The 27,761-nt window shown below is 36.6% G+C and overlaps 1 protein-coding gene and 1 pseudogene across 3 annotated transcripts; one reads left to right on the forward strand and one right to left on the reverse strand.

The window, feature by feature from the left end:
- The first annotated feature begins 1,976 nt into the window (after nt 1–1,976).
- LOC130933244 (uncharacterized) lies at nt 1,977–4,205 on the forward strand. 3 transcript variants are annotated; one of them, XR_009067654.1, is made up of 3 exons: nt 1,977–2,445; nt 2,757–2,896; nt 3,234–4,205. XR_009067654.1 is itself a non-coding variant. In XM_057862800.1 (2 exons), the coding sequence occupies exons 1-2, from the start codon at nt 2,045–2,047 to the stop codon at nt 2,761–2,763; spliced, it is 408 nt and encodes a 135-aa protein (XP_057718783.1). In that variant the 5' UTR covers nt 1,977–2,044; the 3' UTR covers nt 2,764–3,227. The 3 variants fall into 3 exon arrangements, 1 of the variants encoding a protein (XP_057718783.1); XR_009067655.1 differs by having other exon boundaries at nt 3,278–4,205; XM_057862800.1 differs by lacking the exon at nt 3,234–4,205 and having other exon boundaries at nt 2,757–3,227.
- Nucleotides 4,206–4,554: 349 nt separating this feature from the next.
- LOC130934167 (ceramide synthase 1 LOH3-like) lies at nt 4,555–26,938 on the reverse strand (annotated as a pseudogene).
- Between the last annotated feature and the right edge of the window lie 823 nt (nt 26,939–27,761).

Below are 27,761 nucleotides of genomic sequence, written 5' to 3' on the forward strand. Positions count from 1 at the left end.
TAAGGGAGCTGAGAAATTACGCAAATCTGCCAAACTAAAAATTGCTTCACGAATGAGCCAAAGCATATTACTATATAATTCGAACCAGATTGGTTCGAACTAACAAAACACATAATTTGAACCAAGGTAGTTCGAATATTGATGGAACAATTGATGCATGTAATTTGAACCTAGTTGGTTCGAACTAGGTGAGTTCGAATTACACGTTTGGACGCTTCAGCAAGTAATTCGAACTTAGTTGGTTCGAATTAGTCAAAGTTTGCCTCGAATATTAATTCGAACTATGCTGTTAAAAAATTAATAATTTATTAAAAAAATTTTATTAAAAAATTTATTAAAAAAATTAATAATTTAAAAATTAAAAAAATATATATTTTATTTCATACGTTAAAAAAAGCTAATAAAATATTTAATTATGAGACTTTTTTAAAAAATTAATGAGCTGTCAATTCGAATTCCATACAATACTTTTCTGTCCATTTTTAATAGCTCATGAATATTTTTTAATAAAATTTTTTAATAAATTTTTTTAAATTATACTACAAATAATATTTTATCCTATGCAAAACAATTTAAAAAAAATGGTTTAAAAAATGTTAGGAGTACTATAAAAATTTGTAATGTTCTAATAACTTAGGTAAATACATGAATGTACTCAAATTTTAAATAAAATATTCTACATAATCAATAATAATTTAGAAATGAAAGAAAATATTTTATTCCATACAAAATAATTAAAAAATATATTTTATTCTACACAAAATAATTTTTAAAAATGGCTTAAAAGATGTTATGAGTACTATAAAAGTTTGTAATATTCTAGTGATTTAGGTAAATACATGATAAAAATATTTTTTATTTAATTTCTAAATTATTAGTGACTATGTAGAGTATTTCTTTAATGTCCTAAGTCATTAGGACATTACATATTTTTATAGTACTTCTAAAATTTTTTAAGCCATTTTTTAAATTATTTTACATAAAATAAAATATTTTTTGTGGTATAATTTAAATAAATTTATTAAAAAATATCCATTAGCTATCAAGAATGGGCAGAAGAGTATTATATAGAATTCGAATTGCTCACCGTATAATTTGAATCAGAGTGATTCGAACTTCCACATGCGTAATTCGAATCATGTAATATCTCACCATATAATTTAAATAATTTTATTAAAAAATTATCATGAATATTTTTTAATAAATTTTTTTTAATTATACCACAAAAAAATATTTTATTCTATACAAAATAATTTAAAAAATGGCTTAAAAAATATTAGAAGTACTATAAAATTTGTAAAGTCCTAATGACTAGGACATTAAAGAAATACTCCACATAGTCACTAATAATTTAGAAATTAAAGAAAAAATATTTTTATCATGTATTTATCTAAATCAATAGAATATTACAAACTTTTATAGTACTCATAATATCTTTTAAGCTATTTTTTAAAATTATTTTGTATAGAATAAAATATATTTTTTAATTATTTTATATGGAATAAAATATATATTTTTTTAATAAATTTTTTAATAAATTATTAATTTTTTAACAGCATAGTTCAAATTATCATTCGAGGCAAACTTTGATTAATTCGAACCAACTAGGTTCGAATTACTTGCTGAAGCGTCCAAACGTGTTAGTTCGAATTACTCTCAATCCTAGTTCGAATAACTCTTAATCCTAGTTCGAACCAATTAGGTTCGAATTACATGCATCACTTGTTCCATCAATATTCGAGCTACCTTGGTTCGAATTATGTGTTTTCTTAGTTCGAACCAACCTGATTTGAATTATATAGTAATGTGCTTTAGCTCATTCGTGAAGTAATTTTCAGTTTGGCAAATTTGTGTAATTTCTCAGCTCCCTTGACTTATTTACGTTTTTTACTCTAAATTATAGCCCAAAATGAATAATTATGTAATTTATTAAAAATTCAATCTTTAATTCTTCCCGAAATCAAGCTCCCACACAATGAACCCTAATCTTCTCTATCTCCTTCCCCCATCTCCGTTTGTCCTTCTGTCTCCTCTCTCCGCTTCCATGGATCCCTACTTTCATCACTACCGTTGCCCAAATACGTATATTCCTCTTCCTCCGACGTATAACCACCACCATCTCCGCCAGGTTCCCAACCACGTTCTTGTGAACCCTACCGCATTCAATTTCAACCCTCCCATTTTTTTACCCGCCAATCCACTCTTTGTTCCTCAGGTTCCTGTTCTTTTCGAACATGATTCGCGTCACCGTAGTTCAATGCTATCGCAGTCTCATTCAAATTCTAACCCTAGCCGCAGTGCTTCCAGGTTCAGGAAGGAGTGCTTTGGCGGAGCAAACCGCCGTTGCCATGTGGTTGTTCCTCCGAATTCTGGTATCAAATCGAAACTTTGCTCGGAAGAGGTGCGAGACTCTTCTCTCGAGACAACGGCTTTGGAACTGGATAGGTACGATTACGATAGAGCAGATAGGGTTCATGAATATAATGGCATTCCAAAGAAATAGGTTAAGAGTAAGAGTGCTTTTCTTATAATCCAGGCGCCAAAACCGAGCAATGGTAAGAATGAGGATGATGAACAATTACATTGTGATGATTGTGCTGTTGTTGACTCATTGGTTATTTTAACCCTAAAAAAATTATTTGGATAAGTTTTGCAAAGGAACACATCTAGATGCTCAGACCCAGTAAGATTGTGTTTGATACACTGGCTTGATGGTAATAGTTTCTTGTGATTTGGAATTTTGTTTCCCCCTAAAGGATGTAGTGCTACATGATCTGGATTCTACCAATGCACAACCTCAAGGTGGGCAAGAATCAATTGATGAGTGCAAATAGTGGATATGGTGGCTTAGGAGTATAGGAACAGAATCGATTGATGAGTGTTGTGCTTCCACAAGGTACGTATTTTTATGGATGTCCATCATAATGGTGTTGAACAATACTTATCCACAAAGATGTTCTCATGCAATGACCCCTAATTGCATTTGCTTTGTGCAAGTGTAGCCATAGAGAAGATGACTTTATTTTCTATTTGCATTAGTTCAACTTGTCCAACTAGTTGGCCTTCTATGGAACCACATTGTTTGCTTCCATATGTTGAAAACTGTTAAAGAACTGATGGTTGTTTTAGATTTGTATGTAATATGCTTGATGAAATCATTTATATTTGTTTTCATGCATGTTGAATGCATAAATATTTTTCTTACGATTGATACTCATTTGAGCTTATGATAGGTATTGAAGTATTTCTTTGTGGTGACAAGAGCTTCTTGATTCAGGATCTCCGTAGGTGATTTCAATGCTAGGGAACTCTTATCCCAATGCTGGTGGTCCACTTTCACAAAGCCATGTTATGGATATGTTGAATGATGTAAACTCGAGTGATAATTCTCGTTTTGACATGAATGACTTCCCTCAACTGACTAGTCGACCTAGTTCTGCTGGAGGGCCTCAAGCACAATTGGGTGCAAACGAAGATTTCCAGCTTTGCCAGGATTCAAAGGTGTAGTTACTGGAGAAGATATGTGACCTGATTGGCTGTTATGCATTTCTTTCTAGCAATTTTGGCTGTTTTATGTTATCAAATAGTTTTTTTGTATAGTTGCCTTATGATTTGTTGTTTAAAGTGTCTCTTCTTACAGAGTTGAGTTGTAGACTGAATTATGCACTTTCTCTTATGGAAAGTTTTATGGATTTATGTGCATATCTACCTTAGTTCCTTTGGTGCTTGGTTTTATTGCTTTGTTTATTATATTCTGAAATTGTAAGTCATGTAAGGTGTTAAATAAGCATATGGTTTCCTGGTTTGTATTTGTAGGTTGGAACTACTGAATGATTTGTCTTTTTATAACAAAATGTAGAATCACCATTAATAGATTGTTCCAACTCTTACTTCCTTGTGCAATTTGATTTTAACATGCGGATTTTTTATGTTGTAAGATATGATTCTGATTGGACTGAAAAAAAATATTTTTTGCAAATCCTTGTTTGGACACAGAACAGCATAGTGAGTTCAAATTCATAATGATTAATGAGATCTGATAAATAAATGTCCTACTCCCTCCGCAAGTGAATTATGGTTAATATTAATAAACATGGCATAAAGAGTTCAAAATAATTAAAGAAAGGGAACCGAGGAATTTTCACGGTTCTTCCGGATTTTAAGAATTTGTTTAAAGATAGGTTTGGGGAACTGATTGAGTTGTCTTTGTGTGCATAAAAGCAATTAGCTTATACATTTTCCTTTAATGTTGAGTGTTTCTTGTTTTAGAGGATCTTGGTTGCCTGAAACTTGAATTTAAGTAAACGGTGGAAATGTGTAAAGTAAAGTGGATTTTTTTTTCTTTTCATTCTATTCCTCTAATACTTGAAATCTTAGTTCATAATCATTAGCAACTGCTCCATTGTAGATTGATTTAAGAATTTTGAAGCTAAGACAATTCATCTGCAAGAAAGAAACCTGGCAACATCTACCTCAGTTTAAGGAAAACACACACAAGATTAAATAAAACTAATGCAGATGCCTATAATTTCTATATCTATTTATATTGAAACCTAACACAATGGACATTTTGAATTCCATCTTGCCTCATAGAAACACAATGTTCAAAACATACATCACGAGAGAGGCAATGGCTTGATGAGTGTCAATGGCTCAAGCCATTTTACTTGTGGAATACCCTTCTAAAGCTTTTAAATGTTATAGAATTAACTACTATATTAAACATGATTCCACATAAAAATGTGACTATATTTGTAGAACTCCAAAGTGTGAAACTACTTGTCAGTTGCCACCATTCAAAATTCACCTTTGCCTTAAGATTACATTATGGTCTTGCTTTCCATCTCAATCTTCATGGCTATCTTCATCTTCTGAATCTGCATAATGGAAATGAAGCAGTTTGAAATCAAATAATCAGTTGGAAGAAATTCATATTAAGTTTTTGAAACTTTTACAGGCTGAAGCTACTACTGAAAATAAAGCAATATAGTTGACGTAAATCCATCAAGATTTATTGAATAAAAGTAAATTGCAGACAGCAATGTGTTTAGGCACAAAGATGTCCTACAATCATATACAATTACATTGAAGGAAGCAATTTAAGGGGAAGAAGTCAACCAACACCTAGCTACCATATCAATACAGATACCAGATTCAAATGACACAAATTAATAACTCGTGCCAGAACTTCTAAAGCATGTCTACTTCCATGAACACACTAAGCATGCAAAACATATTGAGAACAATGCTCTTTGAATCAAGAGTTTACATTAGCAAGCCAGGATCTTTCAACTTACCAGATCGAACATCATCACTAGTTTTTCCTCTTGCTTGAATTTGTCTAACAAGCATCCGAAATATCAGCACCCACCAGTATATATGCAGAACAAGCAAGCAATATAGAAGACTGTTGAATACATAATAATATTTTTGACCCTCCACTTTGTGCTTTTCCTTATCCAATGTGAGCAAAACTTCATAGCTGGCAAAGAAAGATGTAAAACTACTGAGCATCGAAAAGCAAGATTATACAGACAACCAACACCTGTAATATTACACTTCGTAATCAATTGTTGAAATTTATGCATGGAAAGATCTTCTTTCTAATTTAGTGAATCTTTTATATGAGCTATTATTTGATAGGAAGGGGAAAAAACAACATAGGATAAAAGATTACCAAAAAGAAACCACAAAGCTAAAGGAAAACAAATGATACCCCGACCCCCCCCCCCCCCCTTTTTATTCTTTTTTCTTCCGCCTAAAAAAAAACACACAAATACTCAGAGACAAATATATAAATAATAAACCAAAACACCATGGATGAGAAATCCTTATTTTACTTGTTCATATAATAAGATTGCACAAGATTTATATACAAACTATCCCTCAAAATAATTATAATTCTGCTCAGAATTGGAATTCCGTGTGTTTTTAGGTGAATTCTTTGCCAAAGAATCAAAATAATACAAACAGTGACCCTAGGCATGTCTGACTGTGTTTCATACTTTAGTCTGTCCCATAAAGTTATAATGGAAAGACGAAGGAAAGTTAATGTATATTGAGAAACAAGTAATACAAACCTTGTACTCCAGAGAATCCAGAATGGGTAGTAAATGAGGCGCAATAAGACCCAAGATAAATGATGAGCGGATAATTTATACGCTTTTTGGCATTGTTTTTAGGTAGTTTTTAGTAAGTTCAAGCTACTTTTAGGGATGTTTTCATTAGTTTTTATGTTAAATTCACATTTCTGGACTTTACTAGGAGTTTGTGTGTTTTTTTATGATTTCAGGTAAATTCTGGCTGAAATTGAGGGACTTGAGCAAAACTCTGAAAAAGGCTGACAAAAGGACTGCTGATGCTGTTGGAATCTGACCTCCCTGCACTCAAAATGGACTACAGAACTCCAACTGGCGCGCTCTCAACGGCTTTGGAAAGTAGACATCCAGGGCTTTCCAGCAATATATAATAGTCCATACTTTATTCGGAAATTGACGACGTAACTTGGCGTTGAACGCCAAGTACATGCTGCTGTTTGGAGTTAAACGCCAGAAAAACGTCATGATCCGGAGTTGAACGCCCAAAACACGTTATAACTTGGAGTTCAACTCCAAGAAAAGCCTCAGCTCGTGGATAGATCAAGCTCAGCCCAAACATACACCAAGTGGGCCCCGGAAGTGGATTTATGCATCAATTACTTACTCATGTAAACCCTAGGAGCTAGTTTATTATAAATAGGACTTTTTACTAGTGTATTAGTCATCTTGGGACGATCAGTTCTCAGATCATGGGGGCTGGCCATTCGGCCATGCCTGAACCTTTTACTTATGTATTTTCAACAGTGGAGTTTCTGCACACCATAGATTAAGGGTGTGGAGCTCTGCTGTACCTCAAGTTTCAATACAATTACTATTACTTTCTATTCAATTCTCTCTTGTTCTTATTCCAAGATATACGTTGCACAACACTTTGATGAATGTGATGATCCGTGACACGCATCATCATTCTCACTTATGAACGCACGTGACTGACAACCACTTCCGTTCTACCTTAGGCCGGGCGCATATCTCTTAGATTCCCCAACAGAATCTTCGTGGTATAAGCTAGATGGATGGCGGCATTCATGAGGATCCGGAAAGTCTAACCTTGTCTGTGGTATTCCGAGTAGGATTCCGGTATTGAATGACTGTGACGAGCTTCAAACTCCTGAAGGCTGGGCGTTAGTGACAAACGCAAAAGAATCAATGGATTCTATTCCAACCTGATTGAGAACCGACAGATGATTAGCCGTGCTGTGACAGAGCATTTGGACCATTTTCACTGAGAGGATGGGATGTAGCTATCAACCAAGGGTGATGCCTCCAGACGATTAGCCGTGCAGTGACAGCGCATAGGACCATTTTCCCGAGAGGATTGAAAGTAGCCATTGATGATGGTGATGCCCTACATACAGCTTGCCATGGAAAGGAGTAAGAAGGATTGGAAGAGAGAGTAGTGAAGCAGAGTTTCAAGAGGAGCACAGCATCTCCATACGCTTATCTGAAATTCCCACTCTTGATTTACATAAGTTTTTCTATCCTTTTTATTTTCTTTTTATATTTGATTTTCTAAATTCCATAATTTTATCCTCCTGACTGGGATTTACAAGATGACCATAGCTTGCTTCATACCAACAATCTCTGTGGGATTGACCCTTACTCGCGTAAGGTTTATTACTTGGACGACCCAGTACACTTGCTGGTTAGTTGAACGGAGTTGTGACCACACATAGCAGAGAGCCACAAGAATAATTCCATATAAAATAAAGAATACAATATTGTGAGTATCACAATTTCGTCCACCAAGTTTTTGGCGCCGTTGCCGGGGATTGTTCGAGTATGGACAACTGACAGTTTATTTTGTTGCTCAGATTAGGTAATTTTCTTTTCAAAAATCTTTTTCAAAAATTTTTCTTTTATTTTTCGTTTTTCCAAAAATATTTTCGAAAAAAAATAATAAAAATCCAAAAAAATTAGAAAATCATAAAAATAAAAAATATTTTGTGTTTCTTGTTTGAGTCTTGAGTCAATTTTTAAGTTTGGTGTCAATTGCATGCTAAAAAATATATATATTTTCTTGCATTTTTTCGAAAATTTCATGCATTCATAGTGTTCTTCATGATCTTCAAGTTGTTCTTGACAAGTATTCTTGTTTGATCTTGATGAGTTCTTGTTTTGTGTTGTTTGTTGTTTTTCATGTGCATCTTTGCATTCATATTTTCCATGCATTAAAGATTTCTAAGTTTGGTGTCTTGCATGTTTTCTTTGCATCAAAGATTTTTCAAAAATATGTTCTTGATGTTCATCATGATCTTTAAAGTGTTCTTGGTGTTCATCTTGACATTCATAGCATTCTTGCATGCATTCATTGTTTTGATCTAAAAATTTCATGCATTGAGTATTTTTGTTGTTTTTCTCTCTCATCATTAAAAATTCAAAAGTAAAAAAAATATCTTTTCCTTATTTCCCTCCAAATTTTCGAAATTTTGGGTTGACTTGGTCAAAAACTTTTAAAATTAGTTGTTTCTTACAAGTCAAATCAGAATTTCAATTTTAAAAATCTTATCTTTTTAAAATCTTTTTCAAAAATCATATCTTTTCCATTTTTTCTCTTATTTTCGAAATTTTTAAAAAAATTATTTTTTTCAAAAATCCTTTTCTTATCTTTTATATCTAATTTTCGAAAATTAGCTAACAATTAATGTGATTGGTTCAAAAATTTGAAGTTTGTTACTTTCTTGTTAAGAAAGGTTCAATCTTTAAATTCTAGAATCTTATCTTTTAGTTTCTTGTTAGTTAAGTCATTTTAAAAATTAAATCTTTTTCAAAATATATTTTTCTTAAAACTTTTATCTTATCTTTTTATCTTACCCTTTTCAAAATTTTATCTTTTTCAAAATTTGATTTCAAAATATCTTATCTAACTTATTATCTTCTTATCTTTTTCAATTTTGATCTCAAATCTTTTTCAATCAACTAACTAACTTTTTGTTTGTTTCTTATCTTTTTCAAAACCACCTAACTACTTTTCCCTCTCTAATTTTCAAAAATATCTCACTCCTTTTTCAAAAGTTCTTTTTAATTAACTGATTGTTTCATGTTTTAAATTTTAATTACATTTTATTTCTAATTTTCGAAAATTACTAACCTCTTTTTCAAAATTATTTTCAAAATTTCCCTTCTCTTTTCTTTTTCTATTTAATTATTTAATTACTAACACTTCTCTTCACCTCTCCTCATCCAAAATCCGAATTCATCCTTCTTCATTCTTCTCCCCTTTCTTCTTCTACTAACATAAAGGAATCTCTATACTGTGACATAGAGGATTCCTCTTCTTTTCTTGTTTTCTCCTCTTTCATATGAGCAGGAACAAGGATAAAGGCACTCTTGTTGAAATTGATCCAGAACCTGAAAGGACTCTGAAGAGAAAATTAAGAGAAGCTAAGTTACAACAATCCAGAAACAACCTTCAGAAATTTTCGAACAAGAGAAGGAGATGGCAGCCGAAATAATAATAATAATGCAAGGAGAATGCTTGGTGACTTCACAAAACCAACATCCAAATTTGATGGAAGAAGCATCTCCATTCCTGCCATTGGAGCCAACAACTTTGAGCTGAAACCTCAGCTAGTTGCATTAATGCAACAAAACTGCAAGTTTTATGGACTTCCATCTGAAGATCCTTATCAGTTTTTAACTGAGTTCTTGCAGATATGTGAGACTGTAAAGACGAATGGAGTTGATCCTGAAGTCTACAGACTCATGCTTTTCCCTTTTGCTGTAAGAGACAGAGCTAGAATATGGTTGGATTCACAACCTAAGGATAGCCTGGACTCCTGGGATAAGCTGGTCACAGCCTTCTTGGATAAATTCTTTCCTCCTCAAAAGCTGAGCAAGCTGAGAGTGGATGTTCAAACCTTCAAACAAAAAGATGCTGAATCCCCCTATGAAGCTTGGGAAAGATACAAGCAGCTGACCAAAAGATGTCCATCTGACATGTTTTCAGAATGGACCATATTAGATATATTCTATTATGGCCTCTCTGAATTTTCGAAAATGTCATTGGACCATTCTGCAGGTGGATCTATTCACCTGAAGAAAACGCCTGAAGAGGCTCAAGAACTCATTGACATGGTTGCAAACAACCAATTCATGTACACTTCTGAGAGGAATTCCGTGAATAATGGGATACCTCAGAAGAAAGGAGTTCTTGAAATTGATGCTCTGAATGCCATATTGGCTCAGAACAAAGTGTTGACTCAACAGGTCAACATGATCTCTCAAAATCTGAATAGATGGCAACATGCATCCAACAGTACTAGAGAGGCAGCTTCTGAAGAAGCTTATGATCCTGAGAACCCTGCCATGGCAGAGGTTAATTACATGGGTGAACCTTATGGAAACACCTATAACTCATCATGGAGAAATCATCCAAATTTCTCATGGAAGGATCAACAAAAACCTCAACAAGGTTTTAACAATGGTGGACGCAATAGGCTGAGTAATAGTAAGCCATATCCATCATCTTCTCAGCAACAGACAGAGAATTCTGAACAAAACACTTCTAATTTAGCCAATATAGTCTCTGATCTGTCAAAGGCCACCTTCAGTTTCATGAATGAAACAAGATCCTCCATTAGAAATTTGGAGGCACAAGTGGGCCAGCTGAGTAAGAAAGTCATTGAAACTCCTCCCAGTATTCTCCCAAGTAATACAGAAGAGAATCCAAAAGGAGAATGCAAGGCCATTGATGTGATCAATGTGGCCGAATACACAAGGGAGGAAAAGGACGACAATCCTAGTGAGGAAGACCTCCTGGGACGTCCCTCAAGCAAGAAGGAGTTTTCTATTAAGGATCCAAAGGAATCTGAGGCTCATATAGAGACCATAGAGATTCCACTAAATCTCCTTCTGCCATTCATGAGCTCTGAAGACTATTCTTCCTCTGAAGAGGATGAAGATGTGACTGAAGAGCAAGTTGCTCAATACTTAGGAGCTATCATGAAGCTGAATGCCAAGTTGTTTGGTAATGAGACTTGGGAAAATAAACCACCCTTGCTCATTAGTGAACTGGATCCTTGGATTCAGAAAACTCTACCTCAAAAGAAACAAGATCCTGTCAAGTTCCTAATACCTTGTACCATAGGCACCATGACCTTTGCAAAAGCTCTGTGTGATCTAGGGTCAGGGATAAATCTTATGCCACTCTCTGTAATGGAGAAGCTGGGGATCATTGAGGTACAACCTACCTTGTTATCATTGCAATTGGCAGACAAGTCATTGAGACAAGCTTATGGGTTAGTAGAGGACGTGCTAGTAAAGGTTGAAGGCCTTTACATCCCTGCTGATTTCATAATCCTAGACACTAGGAAGGAAGATGATGAATGCATCATCCTTGGAAGACCTTTCCTAACCACAGCAGAAACTGTGATAGATGTCAACAGAGGAGAATTAGTCCTTCAATTGAATGGGGACTACCTTGTGTTTAAGGCACATGGCCATCCCTCTGTGATAATAGAGAGTAAGCATGAAGAGCTTCTCTCAGTTCAGAGTCAAGAAGAGCCCCCACAGTCAAACTCTAAGTTTGGTGTTAAGACCCCATATCCAAACTCTAAGTTTGGTGTGGGCAACTATACAACATTGACCTGATCACCTTGTGGCTCTATGAGAGCCACTGTCAAGCTATTGACATTAAAGAAGCGCTTGTTGGGAGGCAACCCAATTTTATCTAATTTTTATTTTATTATATTTTATTGTTATTTTGTGTTTTATTAGGTACATGATCATGAGGAGTCACGAAAAAAATCATAAAAATTAAAAACAGAATCAAAAATAGCAGAAGAAAAAAATCACACCCTGGAGGACGCACAGACTGGCGTTCAACGCCAGTAAGATGCATCTGGCTGGCGTTCAACACCAGAACAGAGCACCATTCTAGCGCTGAACGCCAGAAACAAGCAACATTCTGGCGCTGAACGCCAGGAATGTGCCCAGAAAGGAAAAACTGGCGCTGAACGCCAGTAACAAGCATGAAACTGGCGTTCAACGCCAGAAACATGCTTTACATGGGCGTTGAACGCCCAGAACGTGCACCAATGGGCGTTTAAACGCCAGAATGGTGTGCCAAGGCATTTTACATGCCTATTTGGTGCAAGGATGGAATTCCTTGACACCTCAGGACCTGTGGGCCCCACAGGATCACCTCAGGATCTGTGGATCCCACAGGATCCCCACCTACCATATTCCCACCTTACCTCCTAATCCTAGTTTTTGTGATTACTCTTCCCCATGTCACACTTCCCAACAACTTTCACCAATCACCTCAATTCCTCTTCCCAATCAACCCATTCACCACTCACATCCATCCACTCTTCCCCATACACCACACCTACCTTCAAAATTCAAAACCATTTTTCCCACCCATTCCCACCCTAAATGACCGAAACCACACTACCCCCCCTCTCCCTATAAATACCCTTCCATTCGACTTTATTTTCACACAACACAACCCCTTCTTCTTTACTTGGCCGAACCTTCATCTCTCCCCCTCTACCATATTCTCTTCTTCTTCTTCTTCTTCTCTTCTTTCTTTTATTGCTCGAGGACGAGCAAAATTTTAAGTTTGGTGTGGTAAAAGCATAAGCTTTTTTTTGTTTTTCCATTACCAATGGCACCTAAGGCCGGAGTATCCTCTAGAAAAGGAAAAGGGAAGACAAAAGCTTCCACCTCCGAGTCATGGGAGATGGAAAGATTCATCTCTAAGAGCCATCAAGACCACTTCTATGATGTTGTGGCAAAGAAGAAGGTGATCCCCGAGGTCCCTTTCAAGCTCAAAAAGAATGAGTATCCGGAGATCCGACATGAAATCCAAAGAAGAGGTTGGAAAGTCCTAGCCAACCCCATGCAACAAGTCGGAATCTTAATGGTTCAAGAGTTCTATGCCAATGCATGGATCACTAGGAACCATGATCAAAGTATGAACCCGAGTCCAAAGACTTATCTCACAATGGTTCGGGGGAAATACTTAGATTTTAGTCCGGAAAATGTGAGGTTGGCGTTTCACTTGCCCATGATGCAAGGAGATGAACGTCCCTACACTAGAAGGGTCAACTTTAATCAATGGTTGGACCAAGTCCTTATGGACATATGTGTGGAAGGAGCTCAATGGAAGAGAGACTGCAAAGGCAAGCCAGTCCAACTAAGAAGACTGGATCTCAAGCCTATGGCTAGAGGATGGTTGGAGTTCATTCAACGCTCCATCATTCCTACTAGCAACCGATCTGAAGTTACTGTGGATCGGGCCATCATGATTCATGGCATCATGATTGGAGAGGAAGTAGAGGTTCATGAGGTCATCTCCAATGAAATCTACAAAATAGCCGACAAGTCCTCCAATATGGCACGGCTAGCTTTTCCTCACCTTATTTGCCATCTATGTTACTCAGCTGGAGTTATCATAGAAGGAGACATCCTCATTGAAGAGAATAAGCCCATCACCAAGAAGAGGATGGAGCAAGCAAGAGAAGCCCCTCACGGTTCTCAAGAGATGCATGAGGAAGCTCATCATCAAGAAATCCTTGAGATGCCTCAAGGGATGCACTTTCCTCCCAACAACTATTGGGAGCAACTCAACACCTCCTTAGAATATTTGAGCCACAATGTTGAACAACTAAGGGTGGAACATCATGAGCACTCCATCATTCTCCATGAAATAAGAGAAGATCAAAGAGCAATGAGGGAGGAGCAACAAAGGCAAGGAAGGGACATAGAAGAGCTTAAGGACATTGTTGGTCCTTCAAGAAGAAGACGCCACTAAAGGTGGACTCATTCCTTGTTCTTTATTTCTTTCTGTTTTCGGTTTTTAAAGTTGTGTTTATTTATGTTTTGTGTCTTTACTTCATGATCATTAGTATGTAGTAACTATGTCTTAAAGCTATGAATAAATTCCATTAATCCTTCACCTCTCCTAAATGAAAAATGTTTTAACTTAAAAGAACAAGAAGTACATGAATTTCGAATTTATCCTTGAATTTAATTTAATTATATTGATGTGGTGACAATACTTTTTGTTTTCTGAATGAATGCTTGAACAGTGCATATTTTTTATCTTGTTGTTTATGAATGTTAAAATTGTTGGCTCTTGAAAGAATGATGAACAAAGAGAAATGTTATTGATGATCTGAAAAATCATAAAATTGATTCTTGAAGCAAGAAAAAGCAGTGAAAAAGCAAAGGCTTGCGAAAAAAAACTGGCGAAAAAAAAATAGAAATAAAAAGAAAAAGCAAGCAGAAAAAGCCAATAGCCCTTAAAACCAAAAGGCAAGGGTAAAAAGGATCCAAGGCTTTGAGCATCAATGGATAGGAGGGCCCAACGAAATAAAATCCAGGCCTAAGCGGCTAAATCAAGCTGTCCCTAACCATGTGCTTGTGTCATGAAGGTCCAAGTGAAAAGCTTGAGACTGAGTGGTTAAAGTCGTGATCCAAAGCAAAAAGAGTGTGCTTAAGAGCTCTGGACACCTCTAACTGGGGACTCTAGCAAAGCTAAGTCACAATCTGAAAAGGTTCACCCAGTTATGTGTCTGTGGCATTTATGTATCTGGTGGTAATACTGGAAAACAAAGTGCTTAGGGCCACGGCCAAGACTCATAAAAGTAGCTGTGTTCAAGAATCAACATACTTAACTAGGAGAATCAATAACACTATCTGAAATTCTAAGTTCCTAGAGAAGCCAATCATTCTAAACTTCAAAGGAAAAAGTGAGATGCCAAAACTATTCAGAAGCAAAAAACAAGTCCCGCTCATCTAATTATAATTAATATTCATTGATATTCTGGAATTTATAGTATATTCTCTTCTTTTTATCCTAATTGATTTTTAGTTGCTTGGGGACAAGCAACAATTTAAGTTTGGTGTTGTGATGAGCGGATAATTTATACGGTTTTTGGCATTGTTTTTAGGTAGTTTTTAGTAAGTTCAAGCTACTTTTAGGGATGTTTTCATTAGTTTTTATGTTAAATTCACATTTCTGGACTTTACTAGGAGTTTGTGTGTTTTTTTATGATTTCAGGTAAATTCTGGCTGAAATTGAGGGACTTGAGCAAAACTCTGAAAAAGGCTGACAAAAGGACTGCTGATGCTGTTGGAATCTGACCTCCCTGCACTCAAAATGGATTTTCTGGAGTTACAGAACTCCAACTGGCGCGCTCTCAACGGCGTTGAAAAGTAGACATCCAGGGCTTTCCAGTAATATATAATAGTCCATACTTTATTCGGAAATTGACGACGTAACTTGGCGTTGAACGCCAAGTACATGCTGCTGTTTGGAGTTAAACGCCAGAAAAACGTCATGATCCGGAGTTGAACGCCCAAAACACGTTATAACTTGGAGTTCAACTCCAAGAAAAGCCTCAGCTCGTGGATAGATCAAGCTCAGCCCAAACATACACCAAGTGGGCCCCGGAAGTGGATTTATGCATCAATTACTTACTCATGTAAACCCTAGGAGCTAGTTTATTATAAATAGGACTTTTTACTAGTGTATTAGTCATCTTGGGACGATCAGTTCTCAGATCATGGGGGCTGGCCATTCGGCCATGCCTGAACCTTTTACTTATGTATTTTCAACAGTGGAGTTTCTGCACACCATAGATTAAGGGTGTGGAGTTCTACTGTACCTCAAGTTTCAATACAATTACTATTACTTTCTATTCAATTCTCTCTTGTTCTTATTCCAAGATATACGTTGCACAACACTTTGATGAATGTGATGATCCGTGACACGCATCATCATTCTCACTTATGAACGCACGTGACTGACAACCACTTCCGTTCTACCTTAGGCCGGGCGCATATCTCTTAGATTCCCCAACAGAATCTTCGTGGTATAAGCTAGATGGATGGCGGCATTCATGAGGATCCGGAAAGTCTAACCTTGTCTGTGGTATTCCGAGTAGGATTCCGGTATTGAATGACTGTGACGAGCTTCAAACTCCTGAAGGCTGGGCGTTAGTGACAAACGCAAAAGAATCAATGGATTCTATTCCAACCTGATTGAGAACCGACAGATGATTAGCCGTGCTGTGACAAAGCATTTGGACCATTTTCACTGAGAGGATGGGATGTAGCTATCAACCAAGGGTGATGCCTCCAGACGATTAGCCGTGCAGTGACAGCGCATAGGACCATTTTCCCGAGAGGATTGAAAGTAGCCATTGATGATGGTGATGCCCTACATACAGCTTGCCATGGAAAGGAGTAAGAAGGATTGGAAGAGAGAGTAGTGAAGCAGAGTTTCAAGAGGAGCACAGCATCTCCATACGCTTATCTGAAATTCCCACTCTTGATTTACATAAGTATTTCTATCCTTTTTATTTTCTTTTTATATTTGATTTTCTAAATTCCATAATTTTATCCTCCTGACTAGGATTTACAAGATGACCATAGCTTGCTTCATACCAACAATCTCTGTGGGATCGACCCTTACTCGCGTAAGGTTTATTACTTGGACGACCCAGTACACTTGCTGGTTAGTTGAACGGAGTTGTGACCACACATAGCAGAGAGCCACAAGAATAATTCCATATAAAATAAAGAATACAATATTGTGAGTATCACAATTTCGTCCACCAAGTTTTTGGCGCCGTTGCCGGGGATTGTTCGAGTATGGACAACTGACGGTTTATTTTGTGGCTCAGATTAGGTAATTTTCTTTTCAAAAATTTTTCTTTTATTTTTCGTTTTTCCAAAAATATTTTCGAAAAAAAATAATAAAAATCCAAAAAAATTAGAAAATCATAAAAATCAAAAATATTTTGTGTTTCTTGTTTGAGTCTTGAGTCAATTTTTAAGTTTGGTGTCAATTGCATGCTAAAAAATATATATATTTTCTTGCATTTTTTCGAAAATTTCATGCATTCATAGTGTTCTTCATGATCTTCAAGTTGTTCTTGACAAGTCTTCTTGTTTGATCTTGATGAGTTCTTGTTTTGTGTTGTTTGTTGTTTTTCATGTGCATCTTTGCATTCATATTTTCCATGCATTAAAGATTTCTAAGTTTGGTGTCTTGCATGTTTTCTTTGCATCAAAGATTTTTCAAAAATATGTTCTTGATGTTCATCATGATCTTTAAAGTGTTCTTGGTGTTCATCTTGACATTCATAGCATTCTTGCATGCATTCATTGTTTTGATCTAAAAATTTCATGCATTGAGTATTTTTGTTGTTTTTCTCTCTCATCATTAAAAATTCAAAAGTAAAAAAATATCTTTTCCTTATTTCCCTCCAAATTTTCGAAATTTTGGGTTGACTTGGTCAAAAACTTTTAAAATTAGTTGTTTCTTACAAGTCAAATCAGAATTTCAATTTTAAAAATCTTATCTTTTTAAAATCTTTTTCAAAAATCATATCTTTTCCATTTTTTCTCTTATTTTCGAAATTTTTAAAAAAATTATTTTTTTCAAAAATCCTTTTCTTATTTTTTATATCTAATTTTCGAAAATTAGCTAACAATTAATGTGATTGGTTCAAAAATTTGAAGTTTGTTACTTTCTTGTTAAGAAAGGTTCAATCTTTAAATTCTAGAATCTTATCTTTTAGTTTCTTGTTAGTTAAGTCATTTTAAAAATTAAATCTTTTTCAAAATATCTTTTTCTTAAAACTTTTATCTTATTTTTTTATCTTACCCTTTTCAAAATTTTATCTTTTTCAAAATTTGATTTCAAAATATCTTATCTAACTTATTATCTTCTTATCTTTTTCAATTTTGATCTCAAATCTTTTTCAATCAACTAACTAACTTTTTGTTTGTTTCTTATCTTTTTCAAAACCACCTAACTACTTTTCCCTCTCTAATTTTCAAAAATATCTCACCCCTTTTTCAAAAGTTCTTTTTAATTAACTGATTGTTTCATGTTTTAAATTTTAATTACATTTTATTTCTAATTTTCGAAAATTACTAACCTCTTTTTCAAAATTATTTTCAAAATTTCCCTTCTCTTTTCTTCTTCTATTTAATTATTTAATTACTAACACTTCTCTTCACCTCTCCTCATCCAAAAATCCGAATTCATCCTTCTTCATTCTTCTCCCCTTTCTTCTTCTACTAACATAAAGGAATCTCTATACTGTGACATAGAGGATTCCTCTTCTTTTCTTGTTTTCTCCTCTTTCATATGAGCAGGAACAAGGATAAAGGCACTCTTGTTGAAATTGATCCAGAACCTGAAAGGACTCTGAAGAGAAAATTAAGAGAAGCTAAGTTACAACAATCCAGAAACAACCTTCAGAAATTTTCGAACAAGAGAAGGAGATGGCAGCCGAAAATAATAATAATAATGCAAGGAGAATGCTTGGTGACTTCACAAAACCAACATCCAAATTTGATGGAAGAAGCATCTCCATTCCTGCCATTGGAGCCAACAACTTTGAGCTGAAACCTCAGCTAGTTGCATTAATGCAACAAAACTGCAAGTTTTATGGACTTCCATCTGAAGATCCTTATCAGTTTTTAACTGAGTTCTTGCAGATATGTGAGACTGTAAAAACGAATGGAGTTGATCCTGAAGTCTACAGACTCATGCTTTTCCCTTTTGCTGTAAGAGACAGAGCTAGAATATGGTTGGATTCACAACCTAAGGATAGCCTGGACTCCTGGGATAAGCTGGTCACAGCCTTCTTGGATAAATTCTTTCCTCCTCAAAAGCTGAGCAAGCTGAGAGTGGATGTTCAAACCTTCAAACAAAAAGATGGTGAATCCCCCTATGAAGCTTGGGAAAGATACAAGCAGCTGACCAAAAGATGTCCATCTGACATGTTTTCAGAATGGACCATATTAGATATATTCTATTATGGCCTCTCTGAATTTTCGAAAATGTCATTGGACCATTCTGCAGGTGGATCTATTCACCTGAAGAAAACGCCTGAAGAGGCTCAAGAACTCATTGACATGGTTGCAAACAACCAATTCATGTACACTTCTGAGAGGAATTCCGTGAATAATGGGATACCTCAGAAGAAAGGAGTTCTTGAAATTGATGCTCTGAATGCCATATTGGCTCAGAACAAAGTGTTGACTCAACAGGTCAACATGATCTCTCAAAATCTGAATAGATGGCAACATGCATCCAACAGTACTAGAGAGGCAGCTTCTGAAGAAGCTTATGATCCTGAGAACCCTGCCATGGCAGAGGTTAATTACATGGGTGAACCTTATGGAAACACCTATAACTCATCATGGAGAAATCATCCAAATTTCTCATGGAAGGATCAACAAAAACCTCAACAAGGTTTTAACAATGGTGGACGCAATAGGCTGAGTAATAGTAAGCCATATCCATCATCTTCTCAGCAACAGACAGAGAATTCTGAACAAAACACTTCTAATTTAGCCAATATAGTCTCTGATCTGTCAAAGGCCACCTTCAGTTTCATGAATGAAACAAGATCCTCCATTAGAAATTTGGAGGCACAAGTGGGCCAGCTGAGTAAGAAAGTCATTGAAACTCCTCCCAGTATTCTCCCAAGTAATACAGAAGAGAATCCAAAAGGAGAATGCAAGGCCATTGATGTGATCAATGTGGCCGAATACACAAGGGAGGAAAAGGACGACAATCCTAGTGAGGAAGACCTCCTGGGACGTCCCTCAAGCAAGAAGGAGTTTTCTATTAAGGATCCAAAGGAATCTGAGGCTCATATAGAGACCATAGAGATTCCACTAAATCTCCTTCTGCCATTCATGAGCTCTGAAGACTATTCTTCCTCTGAAAAGGATGAAGATGTGACTGAAGAGCAAGTTGCTCAATACTTAGGAGCTATCATGAAGCTGAATGCCAAGTTGTTTGGTAATGAGACTTGGGAAAATAAACCACCCTTGCTCATTAGTGAACTGGATCCTTGGATTCAGAAAACTCTACCTCAAAAGAAACAAGATCCTGTCAAGTTTCTAATACCTTGTACCATAGGCACCATGACCTTTGCAAAAGCTCTGTGTGATCTAGGGTCAGGGATAAATCTCATGCCACTCTCTGTAATGGAGAAGCTGGGGATCATTGAGGTACAACCTGCCTTATTATCATTGCAATTGGCAGACAAGTCATTGAGACAAGCTTATGGGTTAGTAGAGGACGTGCTAGTAAAGGTTGAAGGCCTTTACATCCCTGCTGATTTCATAATCCTAGACACTAGGAAGGAAGATGATGAATGCATCATCCTTGGAAGACCTTTCCTAACCACAGCAGAAGTTGTGATAGATGTCAACAGAGGAGAATTAGTCCTTCAATTGAATGGGGACTACCGTGTGTTTAAGGCACATGGCCATCCCTCTGTGATAATAGAGAGTAAGCATGAAGAGCTTCTCTCAGTTCAGAGTCAAGAAGAGCCCCCACAGTCAAACTCTAAGTTTGGTGTTGGGAGGCCACAACCAAACTCTAAGTTTGGTGTTAAGACCCCATATCCAAACTCTAAGTTTGGTGTGGGCAACTATACAACATTGACCTGATCACCTTGTGGCTCCATGAGAGCCACTGTCAAGCTATTGACATTAAAGAAGCGCTTGTTGGGAGGCAACCCAATTTTATCTAATTTTTATTTTATTATATTTTATTGTTATTTTGTGTTTTATTAGGTACATGATCATGAGGAGTCACGAAAAAAATCATAAAAATTAAAAACAGAATCAAAAATAGCAGAAGAAAAAAATCACACCCTGGAGGACGCACAGACTGGCGTTCAACGCCAGTAAGATGCATCTGGCTGGCGTTCAACGCCAGAACAGAGCACCATTCTGGCGCCGAACGCCAGAAACAAGCAACATTCTGGCGCTGAACGCCAGGAATGTGCCCAGAAAGGAAAAACTGGCGCTGAACGCCAGTAACAAGCATGAAACTGGCGTTCAACGCCAGAAACATGCTTTACATGGGCGTTGAACGCCCAGAATGTGCACCAATGGGCGTTTAAACGCCAGAATGGTGTGCCAAGGCATTTTACATGCCTATTTGGTGCAAGGATAGAATTTCTTGACACCTCAGGACCTGTGGGCCCCACAGGATCACCTCAGGATCTGTGGACCCCACAGGATCCCCACCTACCATATTCCCACCTTACCTCCTAATCCTAGTTTTTGTGATTACTCTTCCCCATGTCACACTTCCCAACAACTTTCACCAATCACCTCAATTCCTCTTCCCAATCAACCCATTCACCACTCACATCCATCCACTCCTCCCCATACACCCCACCTACCTTCAAAATTCAAAACCATTTTTCCCACCCATTCCCACCCTAAATGACCGAAACCACACGACCCCCCCTCTCCCTATAAATACCCTTCCATTCTACTTCATTTTCACACAACACAACCCCTTCTTCTTTACTTGGCCGAACCTTCATCTCTCCCCCTCTACCATATTCTCTTCTTCTTCTTCTTCTCTTCTTTCTTTTATTGCTCGAGGACGAGCAAAATTTTAAGTTTGGTGTGGTAAAAGCATAAGCTTTTTTTTTGTTTTTCCATTACCAATGGCACCTAAGGTCGGAGTATCCTCTAGAAAAGGAAAAGGGAAGACAAAAGCTTCCACCTCCGAGTCATGGGAGATGGAAAGATTCATCTCTAAGAGCCATCAAGACCACTTCTATGATGTTGTGGCAAAGAAGAAGGTGATCCCCGAGGTCCCTTTCAAGCTCAAAAAGAATGAGTATCCGGAGATCCGACATGAAATCCAAAGAAGAGGTTGGGAAGTCCTAGCCAACCCCATGCAACAAGTCAGAATCTTAATGGTTCAAGAGTTCTATGCCAATGCATGGATCACTAGGAACCATGATCAAAGTATGAACCCGAGTCCAAAGAATTATCTCACAATGGTTCGGGGGAAATACTTAGATTTTAGTCCGGAAAATGTGAGGTTGGCGTTTCACTTGCCCATGATGCAAGGAGATGAACGTCCCTACACTAGAAGGGTCAACTTTAATCAATGGTTGGACCAAGTCCTTATGGACATATGTGTGGAAGGAGCTCAATGGAAGAGAGACTCCAAAGGCAAGCCAGTCCAACTAAGAAGACTGGATCTCAAGCCTGTGGCTAGAGGATGGTTGGAGTTCATTCAACGCTCCATCATTCCTACTAGCAACCGATCTGAAGTTACTGTGGATCGGGCCATCATGATTCATGGCATCATGATTGGAGAGGAAGTAGAGGTTCATGAGGTCATCTCCAATGAAATCTACAAAATAGCCGACAAGTCCTCCAATATGGCACGGCTAGCTTTTCCTCACCTTATTTGCCATCTATGTTACTCAGCTGGAGTTATCATAGAAGGAGACATCCTCATTGAAGAGGATAAGCCCATCACCAAGAAGAGGATGGAGCAAGCAAGAGAAGCCCCTCACGGTTCTCAAGAGATGCATGAGGAAGCTCATCATCAAGAAATCCTTGAGATGCCTCAAGGGATGCACTTTCCTCCCAACAACTATTGGGAGCAACTCAACACCCCCTTAGAATATTTGAGCCACAATGTTGAACAATTAAGGGTGGAACATCATGAGCACTCCATCATTCTCCATGAAATAAGAGAAGATCAAAGAGAAATGAGGGAGGAGCAACAAAGGCAAGGAAGGGACATAGAAGAGCTTAAGGACATTGTTGGTCCTTCAAGAAGAAGACGCCACTAAAGGTGGACTCATTCCTTGTTCTTTATTTCTTTCTGTTTTCGGTTTTTAAAGTTGTGTTTATTTATGTTTTGTGTCTTTACTTCATGATCATTAGTATGTAGTAACTATGTCTTAAAGCTATGAATAAATTCCATTAATCCTTCACCTCTCTTAAATGAAAAATGTTTTAACTTAAAAGAACAAGAAGTACATGAATTTCGAATTTATCCTTGAATTTAATTTAATTATATTGATGTGGTGACAATACTTTTTGTTTTCTGAATGAATACTTGAACAGTGCATATTTTTTATCTTGTTGTTTATGAATGTTAAAATTGTTGGCTCTTGAAAGAATGATGAACAAAGAGAAATGTTATTGATGATCTGAAAAATCATAAAATTGATTCTTGAAGCAAGAAAAAGCAGTGAAAAAGCAAAGGCTTGCGAAAAAAAAACTGGCGAAAAAAATAGAAATAAAAAGAAAAAGCAAGCAGAAAAAGCCAATAGCCCTTAAAACCAAAAGGCAAGGGTAAAAAGGATCCAAGGCTTTGAGCATCAATGGATAGGAGGGCCCAAGGAAATAAAATCCAGGCCTAAGCGGCTAAATCAAGCTATCCCTAACCATGTGCTTGTGTCATGAAGGTCCAAGTGAAAAGCTTGAGACTGAGTGGTTAAAGTCGTGATCCAAAGCAAAAAGAGTGTGCTTAAGAGCTCTGGACACCTCTAACTGGGGACTCTAGCAAAGCTAAGTCACAATCTGAAAAGGTTCACCCAGTTATGTGTCTGTGGCATTTATGTATCTGGTGGTAATACTGGAAAACAAAGTGCTTAGGGCCACGGCCAAGACTCATAAAAGTAGCTGTGTTCAAGAATCAACATACTTAACTAGGAGAATCAATAACACTATCTGAAATTCTAAGTTCCTAGAGAAGCCAATCATTCTAAACTTCAAAGGAAAAAGTGAGATGCCAAAACTATTCAGAAGCAAAAAAACAAGTCCCGCTCATCTAATTATAATTAATATTCATTGATATTCTGGAATTTATAGTATATTCTCTTCTTTTTATCCTAATTGATTTTTAGTTGCTTGGGGACAAGCAACAATTTAAGTTTGGTGTTGTGATGAGCGGATAATTTATACGCTTTTTGGCATTGTTTTTAGGTAGTTTTTAGTAAGTTCAAGCTACTTTTAGGGATGTTTTCATTAGTTTTTATGTTAAATTCACATTTCTGGACTTTACTAGGAGTTTGTGTGTTTTTTTATGATTTCAGGTAAATTCTGGCTGAAATTGAGGGACTTGAGCAAAACTCTGAAAAAGGCTGACAAAAGGACTGCTGATGCTGTTGGAATCTGACCTCCCTGCACTCAAAATGGATTTTCTGGAGTTACAGAACTCCAACTGGCGCGCTCTCAACGGCGTTGAAAAGTAGACATCCAGGGCTTTCCAGTAATATATAATAGTCCATACTTTATTCGGAAATTGACGACGTAACTTGGCGTTGAACGCCAAGTACATGCTGCTGTTTGGAGTTAAACGCCAGAAAAACGTCATGATCCGGAGTTGAACGCCCAAAACACGTTATAACTTGGAGTTCAACTCCAAGAAAAGCCTCAGCTCGTGGATAGATCAAGCTCAGTCCAAACATACACCAAGTGGGCCCCGGAAGTGGATTTATGCATCAATTACTTACTCATGTAAACCCTAGGAGCTAGTTTATTATAAATAGGACTTTTTACTAGTGTATTAGTCATCTTGGGACGATCAGTTCTCAGATCATGGGGGCTGGCCATTCGGCCATGCCTGAACCTTTTACTTATGTATTTTCAATAGTGGAGTTTCTGCACACCATAGATTAAGGGTGTAGAGCTCTGCTGTACCTCAAGTTTCAATACAATTACTATTACTTTCTATTCAATTCTCTTTTGTTCTTATTCCAAGATATACGTTGCACAACACTTTGATGAATGTGATGATCCGTGACACGCATCATCACTCTCTCTTATGAACGCACGTGACTGACAACCACTTCCGTTCTACCTTAGGCCGGGCGCATATCTCTTAGATTCCCCAACAGAATCTTCGTGGTATAAGCTAGATGGATGGCGGCATTCATGAGGATCCGGAAAGTCTAACCTTGTCTGTGGTATTCCGAGTAGGATCCTGGGAATCCGGAAAGTCTAACCTTGTCTGTGGTATTCCGAGTAGGATTCCGGTATTGAATGACTGTGACGAGCTTTAAACTCCTGAAGGCTGGGCGTTAGTGACAAACGCAAAAGAATCAATGGATTCTATTCCAACCTGATTGAGAACCGACAGATGATTAGCCGTCCTGTGACAGAGTATTTGGACAATTTTCACTGAGAGGATGGGATGTAGCTATCAACCAAGGGTGATGCCTCCAAACGATTAGCCGTGCAGTGACAGCGCATAGGACCATTTTCCCGAGAGGATTGAAAGTAGCCATTGATGATGGTGATGCCCTACATACAGCTTGCCATGTAAAGGAGTAAGAAGGATTGGAAGAGAGAGTAGTGAAGCAGAGTTTCAAGAGGAGCACAGCATCTCCATACGCTTATATTTGATTTTCTAAATTCCATAATTTTATCCTCCTGACTGGGATTTACAAGATGACCATAGCTTGCTTCATACTAACAATCTCTGTGAAATCGACCCTTACTCGCGTAAGGTTTATTACTTGGACGACCCAGTATACTTGCTGGTTAGTTGAACGGAATTGTAACCACACATAGCAGAGAGCCACAAGAATAATTCCATATAAAATAAAGAATACAATATTGTGAGTATCACAATTTCGTCCACCAATAAAACAAATAGAATAAATGCAATGCTCGCAATTGTTTCAGCACCACTGTATTTGGACATTTTCCCTATCTCCAGAAACACATCACTAGCATCATGAAGAGCTAAAACAACAGATCCAACACGAGCAAACCTGAAGGTGTTAACATAGAAGAGAAAATTGATACCGTTGTATAAAAATATCAAAGTGAAGTGTATTTATATCAATTAGCATTAGAACTAGCGTGTGCAATAGGACCACAATCTCTCTCGTGTTTTAATATGAACCTATGGTTAATATGGTGTCTATGACTGTATTTACCACTGATGCTTAAGATTTTAATACAGTAATTATCCTTTAGATTTCTCTTAGTAAGTTAAAATTCACCATATAACTCAACTCATTATGAGCAAGGTCATTGTGAAAAGAGGACATTATTTTAAAATGAAAGTAATTAGCATGATTTAATCAAGAATCCTCACAGATATAACCCTTTCAGTTTGAAGTTTGCGAAATATAAATGAACACAAACAAATTAAGAAAATTATAGATTTGTATCTCCAAAGAAATTACAATTAAAAAAAAAAATTTGCATGACAAGACAATAAGAAATTAACACACCTAAAAATATAAGACAGCACAATGAGAATGAAAGTAGCCACATGGTGACCCATGGACACCCCAAAGTCGGAGCGCCGTGTTTTCCAAAATATTAAAGCAAAGATGGAGTAAGAATATAATCCAGTAGCATACATGTAGAGTGCCTTCAGTTTCAACCTGAAATGTTTAGAGCTTACAACTCTATCACCAGACTTAATTTGAACACAAAATTTATAGCAAGGGAAAATGATTGCAGAAAGATATTAAACATTGCAACTGGATAACTATAATAACTGGGCTTGTAAGCAAATAATCTTACTTAATCTTTTGATCTGGCCAGACCTGGCTCCCTGGCCCCACCCAAAAATTTTTTGTATTAGTAAACCAAGGTTCATCATAAGTTACGGACAGAGCAAGTACTTCTGCTGACAGAAAATAAACACATTTCCAGGCTGATTCCTTGAACTTCCTAATCTTTTTCTTCTCTCATCATTTTGGAAATCCAGCTGCTTATGCCCCTTTCCAAATATCAACCATCTACCCAATTTCTGTAAATGTTGTTTACTTTAGTTTATATGAACAAACTAGAACCAGAAATAGAAAATTCTAAAAGTATAGAACGACCACAGTGCAAGGCCACCAAATGATGACTCCTAGCATCATCACAGTTTGATAGATAAAACAAGTGATGAAAAGCATAAGGAAAAATAACATGAAAAAATAAGACGAGAAAAGAAGCTTATATGTTACCAAGATTATATAAAGTAAGAATGTAATCACCTAAAACAACATAAATATTTAAAATCAGTTTTACCATCTATCATGAACGAGGGAGGAGGGATGAAGCATGCAGATATTCATTGTCTTTGGAATTTCCAATCATGAAGGGTCAGCATTTTCGCTCTTTTAACAAAAAAGTATGTTAACATTATAAATTTAATTAGCTTGTGAAGAAAGCTAACCAAACCCTCACTGATGAACACACTAATCCAATAACGGAAAGCAAAAAAAGGATCAAAATGTTGATGCTGAAGCCCTCAGTAGAAATAAAGAAGATATCATGAAATATCAAGGCATATCTGTGAAGATAGCATAGAATCAATTTTGTTATTTACTGTATATATGATCAAATCACATCAGTGTTATTTTAAGCAAAATTATACCATTAATTTGCACTGAATTTTGTGAAAATTGAACATCAATAAGACTGACAACTCATATTCATGCATATTTGAAACTTTTATATATTACCATCAATTTTGATCTATAAAAGAGTATGTCTAATGATTTTAGATTGATATGAAATTTTATAGATTTGATCTACAATGCACAAACTTCTAATCCAACCTATTCAACGTAATAATTTTGATATAATTCTAGTTTCTATCTCCTCCTCTCCTACCTAAAACCCTCAATCTCAACAGAGCTCCAGATAACAGAATTGGATTGAATTTAGGGATTCAAAAACACATTGAAGATACTGTAATCACCCCCAAGCTAAACAGTGTAGGAACCATCTCACACCTCTGAAACTATAATAACAATAACGCCGCACAGAACAACACTCCTTAAACTGATACAACAACTCACACATATTATATTCAAAAACTCCGTTCCTCAAAAAATTCTCATGAAAACTCAGTAACAAGTAGCAAACGTAAACAACAATACATTCAAGTCAACG

The sequence above is a fragment of the Arachis stenosperma genome, chromosome 6 (genome assembly GCF_014773155.1).
Source record: "Arachis stenosperma cultivar V10309 chromosome 6, arast.V10309.gnm1.PFL2, whole genome shotgun sequence".
Classification (NCBI taxonomy): Eukaryota; Viridiplantae; Streptophyta; class Magnoliopsida; order Fabales; family Fabaceae; genus Arachis; species Arachis stenosperma.

Bases quoted from the DNA above. Each gene is read 5' to 3' on its own strand.
- LOC130933244 (XM_057862800.1), top strand. From the start codon at position 2,045: ATGGATCCCTACTTTCATCACTACCGTTGCCCAAATACGTATATTCCT.